Raw genomic sequence first — 22,030 nt, 5'->3', positions numbered from 1 at the left:
ATGAACTCCCCTCTAAATGTTAGGCAGGCGATTATGCACTACAGCTCTTGCTATGCTAGTGTAAGTAATGGGCACTGGCAGGGTAGGGACTAAAGCACTTGGGAGTTAGAGATGTAAAAATGATCCACCATCACTTCAGTGCAATGAAAGCCTTTGCAATATGGGTGTAAATATTTTATTCCACAAGGAGTTCGAAAAAATGCTTCGGAAAGATAGGGTGAGAGAGAGAAAAAATATATTCACGTCAAGCAGTGTTGCATAAACCAGAGCACAACACAGCATAACAACAAACAACAGACAAAGCACAGTACAAAATGTAAAATGGGGCAATCGCTCCAAACATGGAAAATAATCATGCGAGGGAATGTTTTCGTCATACATTCTAAGACACTTTTCCTTTCTGTCGATAGCAGCACTTGTTCACGCCTGTCAACGTGTTCATCACAGCTGAGCTTCTTGGAGTAGCACACAGTCGAAATCTCAATGGCTTTCTTTGTCGGGCAGGGTCACGACCTCACACAGAAGCTTTCAGTCCCTAAGCACGTCACGTCCGTATTCTAAGGCGTCAGAGCAAACAGACACGCACAGAAAAAGAAAGAATAGATAGTTTGCATCACAGATTCACTAAGTGACTGATAGTAAGGCACTTCAATCATAGGGCCTGCCTGTAAAACTAGACACAGTTCAAAAAGAAAATAACGCAGTGTACACAGGGAAGCAAAACATGCAATACTGTGGTTTCGGTGAACTAGTATGATTCAAACATAAATAAACAATTTCTTTTCTTTGTAGCCACCGCCTAAAGTTGTCAACTGGCTTATAATAGCAAACAACTTATTCCAGCTAACCACACCACAGCTGAACCTGTTAAGAGGTGCAAAGTTTCCCATCCAACACATAAATCTTCGCTTACTGATAATATACAAAAATTTCTGGAAGTTTAAAAACTTGATTATTTGTAAACGAAACATTCTGCAGTTGCAACCAACAAACATTATTTTCAATTTTCAAAAAAGGTCACAGCAGAACTGCAACCAGCAATTTTATGTCAATTTCTTCTATGATTCAAGAGTTTTGAAACAGGGTAGGTCAACCTACATTTGAGCAGGTGGTCATGTTGGGTTTTTTGTTTACATGACGATTTAACTTAGTAAAATAATTAAATCAGCTTGCCACGTACAACAAAAAAGTAATTTAAAGTATTTACCATGGGCAGTACGTTCTTAATAAGACCGAAATCAATAATCCAGCATGCAGAAATAAAACAGTGCAGTTTAGCCTTAATGTAATCAATGAGAAATTTACAGTGCTAAGCACAAAAAGAAAAATATACTACGAACACCACAAGGCTCTCATTGTAGCATTTACAGTGTGGTCTGTTATAATGGTAACATTCATGGCAGTGCATCAGCTATAACAATTACAAAATTCTGATACCTTGTTGCTGTATTAATGTCATTCCAAATTTAACAATAAGCATTTATAACAATCACATTCTAAGACATTTCTCAAAACAAGTGGCCCGCTCTCAAGGCTGCCAGGTATAGTTTCCCAACACAGCAGCTTTGAGTTCTTGATATTAAAAATTTATGAATTTAGACTTAGAATGTAAAGTCAAGAGCAAAAAAAAAACAATGCAACAATGATTTAAATAGAGCTCATTAGCATGTTCTTAGTATCCGAAACAGACGTGTGCAATCACCAAAGGTAAACATCGGTTACAATAAAATTCACCCAGACAAATAAATTATGTTATTTGCAACTGTATAGGCATTTACAGCATTATTTTTGTCTAAATTTACAGCGGTGCCAAACAAAATTGTAATTTCTTCTGCGATTGGTTGCCTGTGCTTAGCCTTTAACAGTTTTGTGTCAAGTTAGCTTAGTGGCTGTCGAACGGCACCATTTCTCAGTGTCAGCTTAGTTTCAACGAGGTATTACAAATCTAGTTAAGTTAAGGTATTTCCTTTAAATGAAGAGAAAAATCCTCCGCCACTGCCTCCAGAAAATTTCGTAAGGAATTATTTCTGCATGAATATCGAGGAAATACTTCACACCTCAAATTTTTGAAAATTGCTGCAAGGACTAAGGGAGACTACCTTAGGGCATAGTGCTCCAGCTAAGATCTAGTACTATTGCCGCAGTTAGTTCAGATGAGTTATATGCAAGTATTGGTGAAACAAATGCTATTCAATGTCTCGGAATCATCATGCCCAAGCTATTAAACACAAGCACAGACAAACAGCCTGTCCAATAATTATCTTTTTTTGAAATATGAAACAAAAACTGACAAGATTATTGCTAGTTTCACATCGAAACACGTCTTGCAGACATAACAACTTTGCAAAAGCAAGAAATAAACAAGTTCGATTTCAATAGTACGTGTGTCCCAAAAATTAACAACGTAAAGTCATACTGGTATCGAAACGATAAACCTTGTAAACACAAACACACCGACAAACACAACAAGCTAATTCTTCCCAGCAGACGTTAGATGACCAACGAACCAAGAGGGATGGAAAATGTCACCACACCAATGAGGCCACACCAGGCAAACAGTCACTTTCACAGCAGAGACACGGACACAATGATAATGCCCTCGTCTGGTCCCAATCTCTTTTCTTTGTTTGTTTTTGTAATGCAAACTGCGGAAAAATTAGGAATATGACTGGTTTGTGTACGCCTGAAAGGAAAGAAAAGATGGTATCAACTAGAGAGCACTGTACTTCACTGGCCAAACAGAGATTTACACTGCACCACTAAAAATAACAGCTTACAGAGCTGAAATCAGCTACAGGCTACAAGAAGAGGCCTGTATTAAACTGTTCAAAACAAGTTCATGTGCCTTTGCATCCTTTTCACCAATATAGGTAAGCAACAGATGAAGCATTTATTGGGTTAAACTAGAAGGGTCACACAAAAACAGAAAGGACGTTGACGGGCACAGGGAACTAGAAAAATATTGCAAAATGGCTCTGGTCTGTGCTAGTTGGTACATCTTCGGTGGGAATCAGCTTGAATACAACGAACACAAAAGAAAGAGGGAGTAAGCAGAGTGTCGTGTTACTCCCTCTTTCTTTTGTGTTCGTTGTATTCAAGCTGATTCCCACCGAAGATGTACCAACTAGCACAGACCAGAGCCATTTTGCAATATTTTTCTACAGCAGAGTGTCGTGTTACTCCCTCTTTCTTTTGTGTTCGTTGTATTCAAGCTGATTCCCACCGAAGATGTACCAACTAGCACAGACCAGAGCCATTTTGCATTTATTGGGGTTTTGACAGGGAATGAATGACAAGCTGTGGCGCAGGGACTCTGCTGTCCCGACACCACAAATGATCATGATGTCAACTGGTGCATCATCTCATTGCTTCTCACTGGTGTCAAGAGTAGAACGAGGAAACTCATTCGAGACAGAGAGGTACACTTGAAATTCTTTTGATGAACACCCCAGCGAAGCTTCCAGCATCGAAATGTCTGGTTTTTTAGAAAATGCCACTTCACCCCTTTGTCGTACTAATACTCAAAGTTTGCCGAGAGGGTTAAAATGAAGTTCAGTTAAAGCTGTAGTGCATTTACATGGCTCACATGTCAAAAAAATAAAAAATGAGTTGATAGTGTTCACAGTCTAAGGGAATCATTACAGTACAAAAAAAAAAAAATCAAGCTCCAGGTTTAGCACTCAGAGTCAACATTTTAGATGCAAGCTGCGCTGCTATAAGGGACTCAAGTTCATCTGGGCCTACGTGCACAAGTGTACTAAATTTGTTGCACTTATGCACACACCAGCCTTGGTGTGAAATATTTAAAAAAAAAAAAAAAAAAAAACGGCATGGGTGTGCTAAGAATTGAGACGCAAAATTAGACTGCTTTCTTGGAGCCGCACCTAATTTGAACCGAATTTTGCACTCGCGTTAGATTGCTCAATCAATGCAGCTTTTAGACCTTTACATGTCCCATTCACCACCTCCCCCCCCTCATCCTGCTCATGGGCTCTATCCAAGTTAGCAGTAACAAATAAACAAGTAAACAAACACGACAGAAAATAAATAAAAATAAGTAAGGTTAATATCCACTTATTCACAGGTGAAGACAGTTATTATACAATCACAGTGCAACAAAATAGGTGGTAAAATGAAAGAAAAAGAGAGGAGACAAAAAAAAAAGCAGAAAAAAACACTCACGTCATACTGTTCTTCACTGGTGACAAACTTGTACTTTTTGGATTTGTACAGGTCTCGACGCTTCAAACAGTTGAGAACAACCATATCACAAAACACCGTAGCCTGAAAACAATAAATTTTTTTTCAAAAATATGTTTGAGGGTATTCTGCTTTGGAAGCAATGTTCTGCGACTTAAATCAAACCATTTTGATAAACGGTGGTGTGAAAACACCTAATCATACTTGAGCGTGGGGGTGTGCAAATATTTAGAACCTTCGAATATCTAAGCAAATAACACAATATTCATCTTAGAAGCAAAGCGAATAGCAGTAATTGCAAATTTCGAATATGTGCAAAACTTCGAATATGTACAACTTAATACCCAAGGACACTCCAGTAAGCCTTGTTTTAATGAATATGTACCTATACATGAAACCACCCCTGTATTGCCTATGAGAAATGCTCTGCTTCATAAAACACGCACAAAATGAGTGATTTACATTGACCAGGTGTAAGCCATGTCACACACTGAGCTCTTACGACCACCACCAAACGCACTGGCTGCCTTCAGCAGTGGCCATAGGACGGCAGGCTCACTCGCGAGTGCACTCACACAACCCCCCACTCACCACTCATGAGTGGTTGGTGAGTGAGTCTCGCCATCGTTTTGGACTGGCAAGTGTGAGTGCTAGTGAGTGCGAGCCCCACTCACCAAGTGTGAGAGCAACTCACAAGGAGCCCCGCTCACCCCTCACAAGTGCGTTCGTGAGTGGTGAGCGGGGCTCACCACTCGCGGATGCGCATGCGCTACTAGTGCATTTGCAGGGCTTACCGCGGTGAGCACCACTATTGCGCTTGTATTCGCTGTTCACTAATATTCTCAGGAGCCGCTCGGTGCAATGGTTTTTAATAGCGGGGTTGCTCTTAGCTTCGGAAATATGTTGTCACTGATCCTGCTATGGGGCACCCTAGAATTAATTCTTTAGTGGCGTGTTGATTTAGGAATCTCGTTTGGATGGCCTCCTGACGCCGTAATGCACTAATAATGTTCGGTTTCATTTCTCATGGAGGGTCGGCTGCACACACTCGCGTGCAATGGGAGACAACGAGTGGTGAGCATGAGTGAGCGCGAGTGCGAGTGGTGGAGGGCGACTGGTGAGCATGAATGTGAGTGAGTGCGTCAGGAAAAATATATTTTTCTGTGCGAGTGTGAGTGAGTGGAGCCCAGTTTTGCCGAGGTCTGGTAGTGGTAATAGGCCTCCCTGCAATGCACCCATACTGCAAAGAAGCATAATCCGCAAATACACCCACTTTCCTTTTTTTTGAAATTAGATAAACATTCATGATACTGACAGGTGCCACTTCTTGTGGTTATGCAAGGGAAGAGTGATAATTATAGCTCGTCGGAGTAGTAATGGTGCTAGTGATAAGTAGTAAGAAAAACCGTAATAAAACATAATGGGAACTGTAGCCAGATTATAGTACAGTACCATACGTCAACTAATATTCAATCCTTCAAGTTCAGAAATTAAAATTGCCTTCTAACACCAAGCTAGGCAAAAAGCTTACTTAGGCATTTATGCTTGCTTCTGTGTTTGCTTCATTCATAAAGAAGTTTTTACAGAGCTCATAGAGCTGCCCATATTTAAAACATTTTTATACCAGTTAGTGAAGCTTACAAGAGAAATTGTAAATTTCGGTTTTAACAGCGGAGCTGTTTAGGTTTTGAGTTCCCTCGTGGAGTGTTACCAGAAAACTATCACCATCGGTGAAGTGGAAAGGGTGAAAATGCTAGGCCAAGAAATCCGAGAGAAGGTGGCGAGAAAGCAAGGAGCGCACAAGCAGGTGTTGGGAGTGCGCGCCTCAGGAACAAATGTGGTTAGGGAGGTCCTGGGAACTGAATCCGGCATAGGCACCAACTACGGGGGGGCTCGGGGTCTCAAGCTCCCTTCGGTGTTTCCATGGTGGAAAAGTGCCCCCCCCCCCCACGACGATGCCGATGCCTGCCCTTCCCCCCTACTCCCCAAAGTGCTATTTCCAGAGTTCTGTTACCTATATCAATTGAGATTCGTTTTGAATTGCTTCTACCTTTTCACTTAAAACTTTATTGTGGCTAAAAGCTTACTGCATCATTGTTGGCACAGACACGCAAGGTCCCCGACGAAGGGAGAGAGGCGGCCAGCTCTGCTATTTCTCCAGTCTTGCACAACTAGTGCAAGCTGCGCCAACCTTCTTTTTTCATATTGGCAATTGCAAGATATTCGTTTCAATTTGACACTATATGAACAAGTTCTGAGGCAAAAATTACCATTTGTACAAGTCCACTTGAAAGGTGTTTAAAAGGAAACATGATGAATTCAATACCCCTGCCCCACGGGCACTTTCAGTTGTGATTCAGTCGATCCGGATCGAGCTCAATTCGGATTGGACGCTGCTACACGGCAGTTCCAATCACGATCGAACCCGATCCCGCTCGACAAAATCCTGGTTGCTCGAGTGCAACTGAGGTTTCAAAGCGCGATCCGACGAAAGCGGTGATACTCTTGTCCCCTCTGACTAATGAAACAGAAGTCGACAACTTCAACTAATGCCAGAAATTGTGTCAAATAACTTGACCCAAATAAGTGTGTGGTAACATTTATGTAGTTACGTATACCTTGGACTGTGCAAAGTTACCAAACGCAGGCTTCGAAGTACATTTTTAGTGCCATCTGGTGTACGCAAGTGCAACTGTTGCAACTTCTTGATCAAAATTGAAACGTGGCGTTTAGCAGCGGTGGTACCTCGAGCGCGCTCGAAAAGTCAATCGTGCTTCGCTTCAATCCGGATTGAAGGTGCCCGCGTGACAGGGGTATAAGTAAGCATCTAAAACATAGGTACGACAAAAATTATATGTATTAAATGAAAAAAAAAATTATACATTTGATGGTGTGCATTGTACATAAGGGAATATGCAGCAATAAGGCAGCTTAAACATATGCTTATTAAGCAGTCAGTGGGTGATTACAACATTAAATCCACTTTAACACAGTATGTATACTTTATCTCCCTGTGGAACTTGCACTCAGCCTCCAGTTCAGAAATGCAAACAGGGCAATGGCCTTGAACATCGATTTGCACTCAAAGACTCTCAACGTAACCACCAAGGGTCACATAGTTGGAGCATGGTATTTGCACACTTACCACAACCATCAGTCCCAGGCCTGAGCCCATGTTGATGGCGATGGGAATGAAGCTGGCCTTGCCAGCTCTGCCTTGGACGAGAATGACAAACGTGATACCGTAGGCCTTGACGAGGCTGCGCTCAGCCTCATTGTAGTACTTGGGGTATCTGCCACCAGAAAGAACATTCACACGGTGTTGGCATAACAATCACAGCCCCAACAGTGTAACCACAATCTCAGTTCAAGCTATGGAAACACGCGCAAAACTAGTTGCCTGCAGTGAGCACTCCAGTAACGTCGCATCGAAAAACGGGTTAAGGATGGCATGGATCACCCAAGGGTCAGAAATGCGGATTCATGGGCAACAGACGAAAGCTCACTTTTGTCATTGCCAGTTCTTTTAACTTGACAACTATACTCAAGAAGCTTGTTGTTTAAACAAGCTTCTTGAACCCATTGAGCCAACAAACCTGTTATTTGAACAGTGCATTTCACGACTTCGTGGCTCAGGCCTCTTAAGTTTCGGACACTCCAGCCAGAGAAATCTCCTGAGCACACAAAGTGATTTTGTGTAAATCAGATGGTCAGTACAGAACCAAAAAAAAAACCTGTTCCATATTTTTTACAGGTGCATAAGCACACATCTGTTTTCGAATGCTGTTGAACACTGATTTGCTTATTATGATTTTTGTGTTCTGCTGAGACACCTTTATCTGTTTTTTTTATATGCCCCTTCACCCATAGGTAAAGGGGCATAACATGCTTGACAGGGTCAAGTGGCGGCGTCAAGCCTGATGGGCACATACCTGACAGGCATAAGGGAATTTACAGTTTTACAAGTAACAGTTTTAAGCTTCCCATGGCACAGCATTATGCATGCTCTTGTTACCATCAGGCACATGCACTCCAAATGGATGCATGTGCTCGTTCCTGTTAGTGTTTTTACCTGGACAACACACTTCAGTTCCAATCGCTTTTCTTTCACTGCCTTGCTAGCTGTCGTAAACACTCACAGAGGAGATACCTAAGGTAGGAAGCATTAATGCACCGCAACAACATATTCTTTTCAGCAGTACCAAGAAGCCTCTGCATGAACCAACAAAGTAGCCAATTTTTTGTCCAGTAACTGAAACCATAATAAGCTACTCACTGAAACTTGGAACCACGACACAGTCTTTTTTAGGCTGATAACTGTAACGCCAACTCAGTTACTTTTTCCCGGTAATATGCCCATGACTTGTGTATCTTAGGGCACCACATTCTTTAACATGCGATTGTGTAAAAATTCTCTATGTGTGGCGCAATGCATCATGCATGAGTCTGCCCAATGGAGCAAGAATATATAGGAGGGAAGCCCATTGCAGCAAGCGCGGACGAGCGAACAGATAATGTCACGATGAAAAGCAAGGCGGACTGCAAACCTTTGTAGCTGCAACGGCGAGGGAGAGGGTAGCTGCACTTTATGGACGAAATGTTAGCGGCCACAATTCATTTCGTGGCTGTGTAGTGAAATGCCAATCGCGGCGGCCACACAGTTTCTTCACCTGCGGCAGATGCCGCAGGTGCCACTCCAGACCACTCCAGATGCCACCTGCCGCAGATGCCGCTAGCTTAACCTATGATGAGCGCTTGTGACATTATCTGGACGCGCTAGGAAGGCTCGTTTCCCCTCCTGTCTTGGTCTCGCTCCGTGGTCTGTCCACATGACGAAGCAGCAGGGCAACAGCAATAGTATGCTAATCAGCTCAGCGATTCATTAAGGTTCTTGAATACTTATGCTAATCAGCTCAGCGATTCATTAAGGTTCTTGAATACTAAGGGTAATTTAAACGAAAAATACACATTTTGAAGCTTCGTGAGCTGCCTTCTACATGATAAAGCAAAGTGGAGATCCATTCACACTTAACAAATTGCTGCCTTTGTTCGCTAGTGTAACGACGTGCCTATTTCAAAGTGAGACTTTCATTTCCATTCCAAATTGCAACAAACTGCAACGTATAAGTATTTCAGTGTGCTGTTTGAGATTTTGGCGCACGTTAAAGATCCCCAGGTGGTCAAAATTAATCTGGAGCCCTCCACTATGGCACACTTCATAACCTATGTAGTTTCGGCGTGTTAAACGCCATAATCATTTCAGTGTGCATCTCAGCTGTAGTCTCTGTGAAGTCCATTTCTTAATAAGCCTGATTGATTGATTGTGGGGTTTAACGCGCCGACACTACTCAGGCGATGAGGCGCGCCATAGTGGAGGGCTTGGTATTAATTTTGACCACCTGGGTATCTTTAACGTGCACCGAAATCTCGCACACACGGGCGTTTTTGCTTTTCGTCTCCATCAGAAAAGCAGCCGCCGTGGCCGGGAATCAAACCCGCGTCCTCGTGCTCAGCAGCACAACGCCTTAGCCACAGAGTCACCGCGGCGGGTCGATTTCTTAATAAGCCTCACCACAAGAATGAACAGCCAAATGCCCCGCTGAGGCTCACCTGAAGTTCCAGCCCTTGGCCAGCACTGCTTCGGGATTGTCTAGGCGCAGGAAAGAGTAATTCGGCACGCAGTACTTGGCGTCATAGTCGAGGTTGCAGTCCCACGATATGAGCACCTGGATGACGCCGCCCTTGCGGGGAAGAAGGTGAAGACAAGGTACAACGACGAGTAAAAGGTGCCACCCGTAAAAGTGCACTTACACTGGATGACACATAACATGATTACGCGAACACCTGGGCTCAGCGGCCCAGGTGTTGCATTGCTGAGCCCAAGGATGTGAGTGTTCTATACTGGCCACAGCGGGCATTTCTCTGATGAAGGCGAAAAATGAAAACGCCTGGGTGTTGCGATGTTGGCGCATGTTAAAGTTCTCCTGGTGGTCTAAATTAATCTATAAACCTACACTACACCTTGCCTCCTAGCCAAGGTGTAGCTTTGGCCCATATATTGAGCCCCCATTTTTTTTTTTTTTTTCAATACTAAAAGTGTCCCGTCTAAGCCAACTGACCATTCACATTCACATCTTGCTGTGGACTTGTATTACAGTAACAGCTACAAGCCCAACACTTCCAATAAGATCTGGTGAAGTTAGCACAGTGGAGTGAAACACGAAAAGTGGACCTGTTGTGTAAGCAAATTGTGTGCTGTAATGATACGACCTTCTCATCCCTTCCCACATGCGACATAAAAACAATCATACTACACTTTCTTGCAACACAGGTTTCCTAGTCAGAGCCAACACGCTTTCAGCACCCGCATCAAGGGGGAAGTTTTGTGATGCTCTGACAGGGAATGAACACATCCTTGTTGTATGTAAATCGGAGACTACAGCATGTGAAGAACGGTAGGAATGGTTGCTGGACTAAAATACTCGCCGAAAAGAAGGTTGCCCAGTGCCTTCAGCACAGTTCACATACACCAGAGCTTGTGATTCCTTTATAAGACAGTGCAAGACTGGCACAAGCACGCATCTCACCTTGGTGGCTATTTCATCGAAGTCTTCGCCCGCTTCTTCCACCATGTCACCAATCTGAAATACTGGGCAGCGGGCATCTTTCCCAGCACCGTACCGGCAGTACTTGAGGTGTGTCGCATTCGCAGATTCAGGGATGTTGCTTCTGCAAGTGAAAAAAAAAAGTAAATTAAACAAATGAATAAAACACTGCAAGAAGTGACATGCACACAACATGCTAGGTTTTACTACTGCCATGTTGCAGAAAATCTAAAACGACTCAAATTTCTTCCAAGTGGGTAGTTCTATGTCCTATGTGCCATGCGAGCATACAAAAGAGAATATCATGGCGTTGACTAAATAAAGTATGAATAATGGCCCCCTGCAAGAGTGTTTTTGCTGGAAACATCTTTTGAATCTCGTAAGTTTTAAGTTTTACAAGCGAGTGGCAGACCTAGTAGTGTGGTCGTGTCACGTCAAAGCGACACTTACTCTGTGTTTACAGGGGTTGGTAGACATGAGCAAAGCAGTGAAGTTCTGTTAGGTAGCAATGAATGTGACTCATCCATTTCTAAGAGCTATTTTCTTTTTTTCTGTTTTAAGCACCATCCAAAGTTTAGCATCTTAATAAATTTGCCAAGTTATCTATCATTCTGAAGTGACAAGTTAGTGTTTTAAGTGATTTAAGTGTCATGCTTAATTTAAGTGATGTCAGTATATGTGTAGCAGTAGCACCCTCCCTTTTTCCATTACCCCCTTTCCTCCACACTTACTTTGTTCGTAGGCCTATACAAGATTAGAAAAGAGCACCCCCTTATTTATCAGCACTAATCACAAGCTGTGCTGCTGTTTCTAAATTAAGACAGAAGCCCTAGCGAACACACTGTTTAACTGGCTTTTATTTCACAGAACTAGCACAGCTACAGAAAACTGATGCACATAGCTTTCAATTCACACATAACTAAAATACAAAGTAGGTATATAAACTGAACTAGAGCTACTAGGATAACGGCAGGCAAACGAAAGCTCTGACAACACATGCTGTAGGTGCACTTGCCTTCGGACATGGAAAAGTGGGAATTCAATGTAGTTTTTGATGAGCACTGTAAAGTTGCGGACACCAGAGAGCAAAGGAGAGCCATCCTTCCTGCAAATGGCCCACAGAGAACATTTTGCTGAGAACAGCGCACACTGTTTGTTGGAGACACTTGAAAATAAATGTTGAGTTGTTCAAGCATCACTTTGTATGATGGTTGATGGATGCATCATGCATCATTTAATACTCACTGCAGTGTACATACCAACAGAACACACTGTTTACGGGTATATGGGATGAGCCCTCTGCTTTGTGCAGTGCCCATATTCAAGAAATGCCATTGCATAATTTCTCACAATATTACAATCCAAATATCTACGTTTATGAATATATATATTTTTTGGAGTGAAATGGTTGAAGCAAATTTACATGGTGGTGATACCTATATGTAATTAATGTGTCACCTACATGGGATATGCAATTGCCAGCAAACAGAAGCCTGACTGAACAGGCAAAGCAAATAAACTAAGGCAATGACAAGATGCCCGCAGGGCAAGCTGCCTCTGCATTTTCTGGAAACGAGATCTATGTGCATCCTTCATTGGTGAAACATACAGCATGAATGTTAGCATGAAGGTTAGCATGAAGGTTAGAACCCTTTCTGATTGAAACTTTGTTGCGGGTGAAGAAAAAGTATGAAAAATGAGTGTGCACTTAGACGCGGGACCTTTTTTTGCTGTTTTCTTCACAATAACATATTTTTCATATGCTTTAATTATGAACAAATTAATAATGAACAAAAACATGGTAAAAATTAATTATGAACCAATAATTTAACAAATTATGAATGATAAAGTGGGATTGGTAAAGCTAGTCCAAGCGTTTCCCTGAAAATAAGGATGGTTTGGTATCTTCTAGGTCATTTCAGGAGTGGGGCGCAGCACATCAACCTGTTTAATTAACATTCTGCATCACATTCGAAGTGCCAGGCTTGTACCTATTACGGAATGAAACATCGCTGCTGGGATGTCATGCTAGCATTTAATACTCCTTCTTGGCAGCACTGCCCTTGCTAGGTAGAGCTTGTAGGCAATCCCTCAGCATGTTATGAGACAGGCTTTTTCGAATCATGGAAGCACAAAAAATAACGTGCTCCGTCGCAGAAGCACGGAAAATAACGAAGCAAAGGAGACTCACAAGGGCCCAAAGTCTTGCTCTACTGGACACCAGCCTGTAATCTCGCAAACATGCATGGTCTCATTGGGCGGAGCGGCTTTCACACAGCGTCCTGTCATGACACCTGCAACAGTGCAACACACACACACAGTGTCTCTGTAAAAGCCAGCAAATTGACCAGCTACAAGACACTGCCCCGTACCCAAGACGGTCATGCACTTGGACAGAATGGTGTAATAAAAGCATCATGACTGCTCAGCAGAAAGGCCGCGTCTCATTCCCACACCTGCACACACATGCGCAAGCATTACTGAGGGCATGTAGAGAATATTCCCTACATGCCTTCAGTAATCCTAATGCACGCGTGCGTGCTTTTCATGGCACTGAGGTTCAGGGCTACAGTGCTTACCGTAATTACCCGATTCTAACGCGCCCCCGATTCTAACGCGCACCGTATTTTCCAGGCAAAAAACTTAAAAAAAAATTCCACCTCCGATTGTAACGCACAAGGAACTTTGTGAGCAAGAAAAACGAATGCGAGAGAAACGGGCGATTTATTTCCCAAAGTAATCTCACTCATCTCACTCCTCGTCGCTCTCCGAGAGCTCCTTTCCGCCTTCCGCTGACCGCAACATCTCGTCATCGGTGTCGCCAAGCGCATTCGCGATGCCACGCTTCTGAACGAACGTTCAACCATGTTCGATGGGATCGTGGCCCACGCCTCGCACGCCCATCCCGCGAGCTTCTCCAGAGGCGTACGCTTCAGCCGACCGCTCGTTGTGAACCCGTGGGAGCCACTCGTAAGCCGCAGAAGCGGCGCACCTTCGTTGCCGCTGCTGCCATTGCTGTTATCAAGCGCGCAAGTGGAATAATTTGACGATTTGTGTTACCGCCGATAGAAAAACCTAGGCACCTAGATCCGAAAAATTGCTGCTAAAAGCTTTGGCACCATCTTGAGATGGAGATGGCGCTGGATGGAACGAAATTTCAGCTGTTTCGGCAGTTTCGGTTTTGTATCCGATTCTAACGCGCATGCGATTTTTCGGCCTATTTATGCGGAAAAAAGGTGCGCGTTAGAATCGGGTAAGTACGGTATTTAGCATCACATGTGTACACTCAAACCTGGATATAACAAAGTTGGCGAAAATTCGTGATTTTTCGCTACATGCAGGCCTTTGTTACATGAAGGTTTTGAGTTGAGGCACACCTGAATGAAGGAGAAACAGAACCAAAATGCAAGACATCACTGATGGTGAACTCACCCTTGAAAGATTTATCTCACAGTGAAAAACTGCATGATTTCCGCCTGCTGCTTTCCCATGACCTAAGTCACTTCACGGCCCTCGAAATAAGCAAGGTCGCTTACCCCCCTCCATTCACAAATGCAACTTAAGCATAACTTTTGTCTTTTCACACTTTTTGGTGCACTAACGCGTTTTTAAGGACCAAACTTTTGTTGAAAGAACGCCTTTTCGCGAACTTCACGTTTTTTTCCACACTCAAAATCGGTGAGAGCGTGCTAGCTGGAATGCTGTACCGAGCGGTGACGGCATTTAAAATTGCGAGCTTGTCTTTAAAAAACAAATCATTTCGTTTCCAGGCAGCCGAACTCATCACCCACGAATCGATACCGCAGATAGTAGTGGAGGCGTGCGACTACACGCCGACAGGCAGGCACAGCACCTAACCGACACCGCACCCCCAAATGGAAACACGCAGTAGTTTGCGGTGCGGGCGAAATTCGCTAAACTGGTGCATTTCTCAAGCCGATTTTTTCGGAAATTGTGCAAAAAAACAATGGCTCTTCAGCGTAGCGAATTTGTTACATTACGGTTAACCGTCGCAATGCCTTCATTACAATGAGATCGCAAACACATTGGCTTCAACGGGGAAGGCAATGGGGAATTGAAAAACTTAGTTAAATGCAGGAATTCGTTACATAGGGGTTCATTACATCCAGGTTTAACTGTAGTTATATTATTCCCTGCGCAGAAACATCTATGATAATAGATGCTGATGGCACATTCCCCTTCGGCTATCGCAGATTCTCACAATCACAGAGACACGGCACGCTGAATCTGCCGGGATGGAGATGCGCATGAAGACCACAAAACCGTATTACTACATAGAACGCTCCTTGCATTCAGACCAGCCACATTTTTGGGGAGAAAAGAGGGGAGAGGCAGAGTTGAAGTGCATTTTCAGGTGGCTGACTCCTGGCCACTCCTTTTTCTTTGTTTCAAAGACGGAACCCAACTGCATGTGCTGACATGTGGACAGAGAGGGGGATCAAGCACCAAGGCACAGTTGCTCTCTTCTCCTTCAGCCCCCAACCATCTCTTTCCATCACAAACTGGCCTATCATAGCAGCTGCACATGCTGACTGTCCCTGTTAACACTACAACCTGGAGCTCCAAATTTCCCTGGCTTAGCTGGCACTTACTTAAGGCACAATTGTGGTACAAATGCGCAGTACTATAGTGTAAAGAGAACCTCTTTGCAGCAGAGAAGCCTTTTTATGGAGCTGATCACCTGAGAACCCCATGCATGCAAGAGGAGCTTGTGTTATCGGCGAGCGTACCATTTCCAATCATAACGGGCTTGCCCGGTGTGCAGGAGGTGGTGTCGTTCTCAGACTTGCAGCGTGCGTCCTTGATTGCTGGGTCCTGATGAGACGGACAAGGCATTTTGAAGGTACGATTAGTCTACCCGTGGTTGCTGAGGCAAATAACAAGACAACTAAAATGCTACCAAACGCCAGTTTTGTATGTTTTTGCTCGAGATATACTGCCCAGATCACAGGGTATTTATATTTACTTATTGATACTGTAATCCCTTGGAGGGACTATGTCAGGTAAGTACAAATGAATGGTAAGCATATAACACCAGGCAACCACATGACAAACTCACATAACACATGATAACACATGACATGATAACACATGACAAACTCACATAACACATAACACCAGGCAAACTCACGTTTTGCGAAAGTAAGCAGACATAATGACAAGGCTAACAGATGTAACATCACTCGCATTTTACAAAAGGAGGACAAAGCAAATACACAAACAAAATTATATTTTTCTTCTTAATCCAGGCTAGCAGCAAAGGATGCTAACGATCGCTTAGTGACTTGTTGGTTATTCAAGCTATTCTAATCCTGCACAGTTCTAGGGAACTGTGCAGTTCCCTAGAACTGCAGTTCAGTAGGGGGTAGCTTAATTGAAGCCAACAATTTCAACAAGCTAATTACTACAAGCAAAGTACTACAGTAGACTCGCGATAATTCAAACTCTGATAATTCGTACTTTCGGTTAATTCGAACATAATTCAAATGTTTGGTTGGCCCGCTATCCTTTCTATGGATTTACATGCCACTTAATTCAAACTCCGTCATTCGGTTAATTTACACTTCTTGCGTGTCCATATTAGAAAATATCTACTGCTTTCCCGGAACTATTTGAAAATTTGCGTGATTATATAATCATAACAGTCGAAAAATGAAAAATAAGCACCTCAAGCCTTCAAGGAAAAGGGCGCTGCTAGTAAACAAACGTTTCAAATGAAGTCCAAGTAAGGTAGACCGCGACGTTTCTCAACTTCCTAGCCTCATTTACCGTTTTCACGATGCGAATTAGAAACCAAAACAATGAACAGGCCTCAAAAAATGTCTAAACATGATTGACTGCCTACACTTGTCGAAGCAGTCAAAATCATGCGGGCCACTGTCACAAAAACAAAAGGAAAAACGCACAATCATGCATTTATGTGTCGCGTGTCAGCGAAAAAAGAAAAAGAAAAATGACACGGCAGTTACGAAAGTGACGCGCACAGCATTCGGAATGTAGACCTTACGCCTCTGCTTTCTGTTTATTTTGTGCAGTTAGGGTTTAAAAACGCTTGAAAATTTTAAAAATGTGATTAAAATCAATGCCTAATCATAATGTGTGCTGTCACCTTGCCCAGAGTCATATATATAAGAACTTCTGATAATTCAAACAAAATACCGGGGTTTCTTCAAGTTTGAATTGTCGCGAGTCAACTGTAAATAATCAATGTTTTACTTCATGCTTTTCAGTACCAAGGACAGCGTATAACTTTGCACGCAGTTAGCAGGTTTGATGCCTTTATCAAGTGTACGCACCTCAGGACATGTAGACATATTTTGGCTGGGCGTTATGATCAAATTTGTGGTCACGAAGAACTGGCCGCTTTCCTGCGAGGGAGAAAAGGAGCAGTGAACAGCTAGGAAAAATTATTTCCCACCAAATTGCTCGGCATCACACACAAGTGCAAACTTCTGTGTAAAGTATAGGGAGCCCATACAAACTCCCAGCAGCATCCATACCAAGCATTAAATAAAAATACTTTGAGAGGCTCACCAAAGTACCCCACTATTTTTTGCATCTGCAAGATTCACTCGGCGTCGAGTGAGATGTCACTGGTCATTGTTTTTTTTTTTTGTCGTTCTGTCGATTTGCACAAGACACGTATGCAATTTACTTGCCTCAATACATTGACAGCCTTCAGCAGTAAAAAATGGCTTCGTTTGTCTTGGTTGTTTTTTCTGTTTTAGTGTCCGCGTTTTTTCTTGCGCCCTCAAACCCTGTGATCATGTTTATGGCAAACACAATTTATTTTAGCAAAGCTTACTCACTGCAAGAACCGAGAGCTCCATCTGATTAAGAACAAGTGTCACGAATTGTAACAATAATACCGATAGAGCAAGATGCCGGATAGTGATAGATATGGTAACAAGCATTTTGAAATGTATCTGCCATCTGTGGAGTGCCTGCCCGTGCTCCTTTTGTCTATGAATTAGGCTACATCAATTGAACTTAGTCATAATGCTACATTCAAGGGAAAAAACATCAAAAACGCCCGCTCCAGAAACCAGAAAAGTGTCGATTACCTCTGGAGGCACGACGATGTCGGCAATGTCCCAGACCCGTTTGTAGACGGTCTTGTTCTTAAGAAACGGGTAAAAGGCGTCATCCGAGATGTTTTCCGTCGACAGAACACCTTTCACCTTGGTCGTCGTAGCTGTATTGAAGCTGCTGAACTGCTGGTAACCCTTTTGGTAAATGATGACGTACCTGCATCGAGCACAATAGTAATCAATACACTTGCTCGACTCCTCATAGGTGGTGTAGAGCAATTGTTACTGCTTTGTTAGTGTCCGGTATGTGAACTCCTTCAGCTGCTTAGTGTTCCCGGGGTAACTACGAGTGTGTAATGTGCGAAACCATTGTGCTTTATTGATTGGTAAGTACTGCTGACGTCAGAGGACCCTGCTATTTTTTTCTGCAGTCACACACTTCGGAAAAAAAAAAGAGAAATGAAGTGTTTTCTCTGCTTACTTTTCACTATCCTTATCAGCCGTTTTGATTTCAAGGGATGTAGCATTTCTTAGTGAACCCACTGAGGTTATGAGTTGCAGCACTTTGTAGAAGAAACACCAACCATATAGAATATTCTGGGCAAACTTGGTAAGTGTGTAGATGGCCAAATGAGGCATTAAATAAAATGTCCTAGTGCAGGTAATGGACCTGTAATGTGATAGCTATGACTTATAGTTATGTGATAATTTAGGTTTAAACCACATTTGCAATTGAATTATCAAACTCATGGTCAATGTAGAAGCAGACGAGTGCAAATAATAAAAATGAGTAATAATGTTTCGTCATATAAGTTGGCGCTGTGTAAATCAGCCATAACAATCAAATTAGGTACTATTAAACAGTGTTTGAACAGCAGCCACAATGCAAGGTCATAGATGACAGTCATAATGTTAAAGGTCATGCCTCATGGGAAAATGTAGTGTAAAGACTGAAAATACCAGTGACAGAAAACGGGTGCAATAAACAAAAATTTGTATTACTGGTTTCAACTTGTTACGCACTATACTTGACACATAAACGGACGAAAAATAAACGACCAATGTAACGCATTCAGTCATGCCCAGCAAGTATGACAAGGTTTATGATTTTCACACCCTTCTAAGTTAAAGTCACTCTAGCCCAACCCCCCATACAATAATCTCTTTATGCTCCTTATCTGTGACAACATAAAGTGTTTACGAAATACATGTTGAGGCACGTACAGACAAGGTGTACGTCAGTATGCTTAGTTCAAGTGCCACAGACTGTGGTGACCAACATTCTGTGCCGAAGGGGGCAGTCACTGAGGAGAGTCGAGGACCTATGGAAGTAACTCCTCCATGTTCCCACCATTTGAATTTTTTTACTGCAAAGCTGCTAGTGGCACATCCTTTGGAATTGTTCATGCCCTTGTCTTGTCTTCACGTATGAGGACGGAGAAAAAATCATACAACTTTCTTCCTCTTCCTATAAGTGAGGCACGGGTGACATTCTCTTGCAGGGTTGCCAAATTCCTTTCCCCAAGAGGAGGAGGAGAAGAATAAGGAGGAACAACATTTTTTTACTACTAGGCGTGCTATTGTAAATATTTTGCCTTTAACATGCAGCGCCCAGTTGGCTGAGGACGCTGTCAGAGCCCAAGGGCTCACGGCCGACGACGAAGCATCACCGTTGGCAAACTGAATAAAGTTTATTCTCTTTCCCTCTTGACTCAATACAGCTGACTCCAAGTAGCTATGAATTATTGACAGCCCCACCAAGCATACATAATTCTCCTTCCAGTGTGAACTTACTTCTTGACTGTTCGCAACTGTCATTTTTAGGAAGAGCGTTTTTCGGTTAATGCATAGGGACAGGTTTGAATGCAACAAAGAAACTTTTTTTACTGCCGCAGGTAAAAATTTCTGCACGCAGCCAGTGACGAATAATATTTTCTAGGAGTCCGCTGAAAAAAAACATCACTCGAATTATCTTAATTGTAAGTACAGTAGTATGTGGGCTTATTATCTGGAATGGCTGTCACTGACCTATGATTTGCCAAAGTTTCGTAGAGTCGAACCTCGCTATAACGAAGTACTATTGGGGCAGTAAATTATTTCGTTATATCCGATATTTGTTACAACCGTAGAGGTAAAAAGCGGCTCTCTAATAAATTGGCAATCTGGCTCGCGCAACAATCATAGATAAAAAAAACGCATTGTTCTAGGCTTCGAACCCACAATAAATGAGGTAGTCCTTATTTGTCTTCTTGCGGTATTTCAAACTAAACAGACCAGAACGTGAGAACGTGAAATTACAACAGAAAAAAGTCTGTTCGGCAAAACAGGCCGGCCTTCTTATTTACTTGAAGGAGGATGTGGCTTCGCCTGGTGGCTTTTCACAGTCTGAGCGGAAGGAAGTTTTTCACAGTGCCCACGCAATAATGGGCCTTAAGGTACTAGAAAACGGTTGTTTTGTCTCACTTTTTTTTTAAATTTTGCTTTTAGTATGCTAGCTGTCGAGTTTTGAGCCTCGCGGGAACCAAATATTTCTTCGGAAGGAAGTTTTTCACAGTGCCCACGCAATAATGGGCCTTAAGGTACTAGAAAACGGTTGTTTTGTCTCACTTTTTTTTTAAATTTTGCTTTTAGTATGCTAGCTGTCGAGTTTTGAGCCGCGCGCGGGAACCAAATATTTCTTCGTTATAGCCGATATCGCGCGCCTCTGGAGGATTTGGTTTTGTTATAAAAAGGATAGGTGTCATCAAAATGAAGCATGACCAAACAAACTTTGTATTTAGTTCGCTATATCCAATAGTACGCTATATCAGTGTTCTGTATTACGTGATCCTCAGAGTTGCTGGACTCTAATTCGATCAGAGACCAATGTGCAGTATTTTTATGTGATCCACATTTTTAAATTTAAGCAGATATCAGGGTGGTAGTGGTGGCGGTGAAAAGGAAAATTTTGTTCCATACACTTGTCCCTCCACTTTTGTTTGGCACTCCGCCCTCCTTTTAGCTTCACGACTGGGACTTGTTTTTAAAATCCCGCCCCCTCTCTCACGTCAATTTCAGCTGTCAAACTCACTGTAGCTTGCTTTCTATACAGGTTAACAAATTAACTGACACGCAGAGATGTTTTCAACAGTTTTGTTTAGTTGCTCGGCGGGTACTTTCCCCGCGCGCCCATCGACTAGCTGATGGAACAGAAAATAAATCGGCTTTCGCCTGCCGGCTCTACGGCAGCTGGATTTCGGCAGGAGGATAAGAACCCCATACCGGCAAGACGCCCCAAAGATAGTGTCCGCGAAACAATAAAGCTTATCGACCAGCTCAACGCCCCGATCCGTAAATCCACGGGCGTTCCCTTGGGATATGTCACCTAGAGGTCTAGGCTTATATGGAACTAATTGGCGCCCAAAAAACAGCCGAAACGCAATAACGGACCACACTGCGCACTCTGATATAAGCCCCCCCCATCACACACACAAACATCGATCATGCTGCGGTGGAACGCAAATTTAGCGCGATCTGCGTAGCAAAATTGATTCCACCTCAAGCGGTGAAATCACAGGGGCGGTGCTTGCGAGACGGCCTTCTCGCACAAGCTTGAAAACGCAAATAAACATCAGTTTTCGTCCAAAACGGCATTTTCTGACACTTCGCCGCGGCACGTTGCTTGTTTAGCCAGAGCAATGAACAATGAAATAACATCGGGATTCAAAGATACATGCTTACCCAATTATGTAGCCTAAAATCAGAAGCTGAATGAGCCTGTTGAGCGCGCCGATCTTTTTGTTGCCAATGTGGACCACTTTTAACGTATCATACTCGAAAAAGTAGTTGGCGGTCGCCTTCACACAGTTCAGCCCCATGGCCTAAGACCACTAGAATCAACAGGCACGGCGATCGGATATGGTAGGCGTGCCCTTCGATGCGCAGGAGAGTTCAGGAAGGTACTGGCACGATCGGCACAACAACCACAAAGCACCGCCACTTCCGTAAACGGCACCGACACAGCAAACTGGCAACGCAAGTCGGTGCAACACCTGCTCGCGCTGCTAGTTTCGAAAAGCCTCTGCTCTCTATGCACGTTGACGCACGCACGCACGCGCATAAACAGCGTCGAGACCTCGGAACTGCTCGGAGAGGCCCGGAATTACTCGGAATGGTCAGTTGTTGCGTAAATAA

At 43.1% G+C, this 22,030-nt stretch overlaps 1 protein-coding gene across 2 annotated transcripts; it reads right to left on the bottom strand.

The window, feature by feature from the left end:
* Positions 1-218: 218 nt before the first annotated feature.
* On the bottom strand, positions 219-21,951 carry LOC144145297 (P2X purinoceptor 4-like). Of its 2 annotated transcripts, none has more exons than XM_077676847.1 (11): positions 21,578-21,951; positions 17,891-18,074; positions 17,123-17,194; positions 15,557-15,641; positions 12,997-13,099; positions 11,821-11,910; positions 10,788-10,929; positions 9,811-9,941; positions 7,346-7,493; positions 4,183-4,284; positions 219-557 (listed from the first exon to the last, which is right to left on the bottom strand). In XM_077676847.1, exons 1-11 carry the CDS (start codon positions 21,712-21,714, stop codon positions 507-509), a joined length of 1,245 nt encoding a protein of 414 aa, XP_077532973.1. In that variant the 5' UTR covers positions 21,715-21,951; the 3' UTR covers positions 219-506. The 2 variants fall into 2 exon arrangements, with proteins under 2 accessions (XP_077532973.1, XP_077532974.1); XM_077676848.1 differs by having other exon boundaries at positions 219-2,683; positions 21,578-21,950.
* Between the last annotated feature and the right edge of the window lie 79 nt (positions 21,952-22,030).

Source organism: Haemaphysalis longicornis, unplaced genomic scaffold, assembly GCF_048455015.1.
Source record: "Haemaphysalis longicornis isolate Haplotype H1 unplaced genomic scaffold, Haemaphysalis longicornis Haplotype H1 scaffold_7, whole genome shotgun sequence".
Lineage (NCBI taxonomy): Eukaryota > Metazoa > Arthropoda > Arachnida > Ixodida > Ixodidae > Haemaphysalis > Haemaphysalis longicornis.
The sequence above is the reverse complement of the archived record's forward strand: the minus strand, read 5'-3'. Positions and strand labels throughout refer to the sequence as shown.

Excerpts from the sequence above, each read along its gene's own strand:
- LOC144145297 (XM_077676847.1), bottom strand. The coding sequence starts at position 21,714 with ATGGGGCTGAACTGTGTGAAGGCGACCGCCAACTACTTTTTCGAGTAT. Across the intron at positions 17,195-17,890 it reads ACATCGTCGTGCCTCCAGAG|GAAAGCGGCCAGTTCTTCGT; the intron begins GTAATCGACACT and ends TCTCCCTCGCAG. Across the intron at positions 558-4,182 it reads CCAGTGAAGAACAGTATGAC|AATACGGACGTGACGTGCTT; the intron begins GTGAGTGTTTTT and ends CTGACGCCTTAG.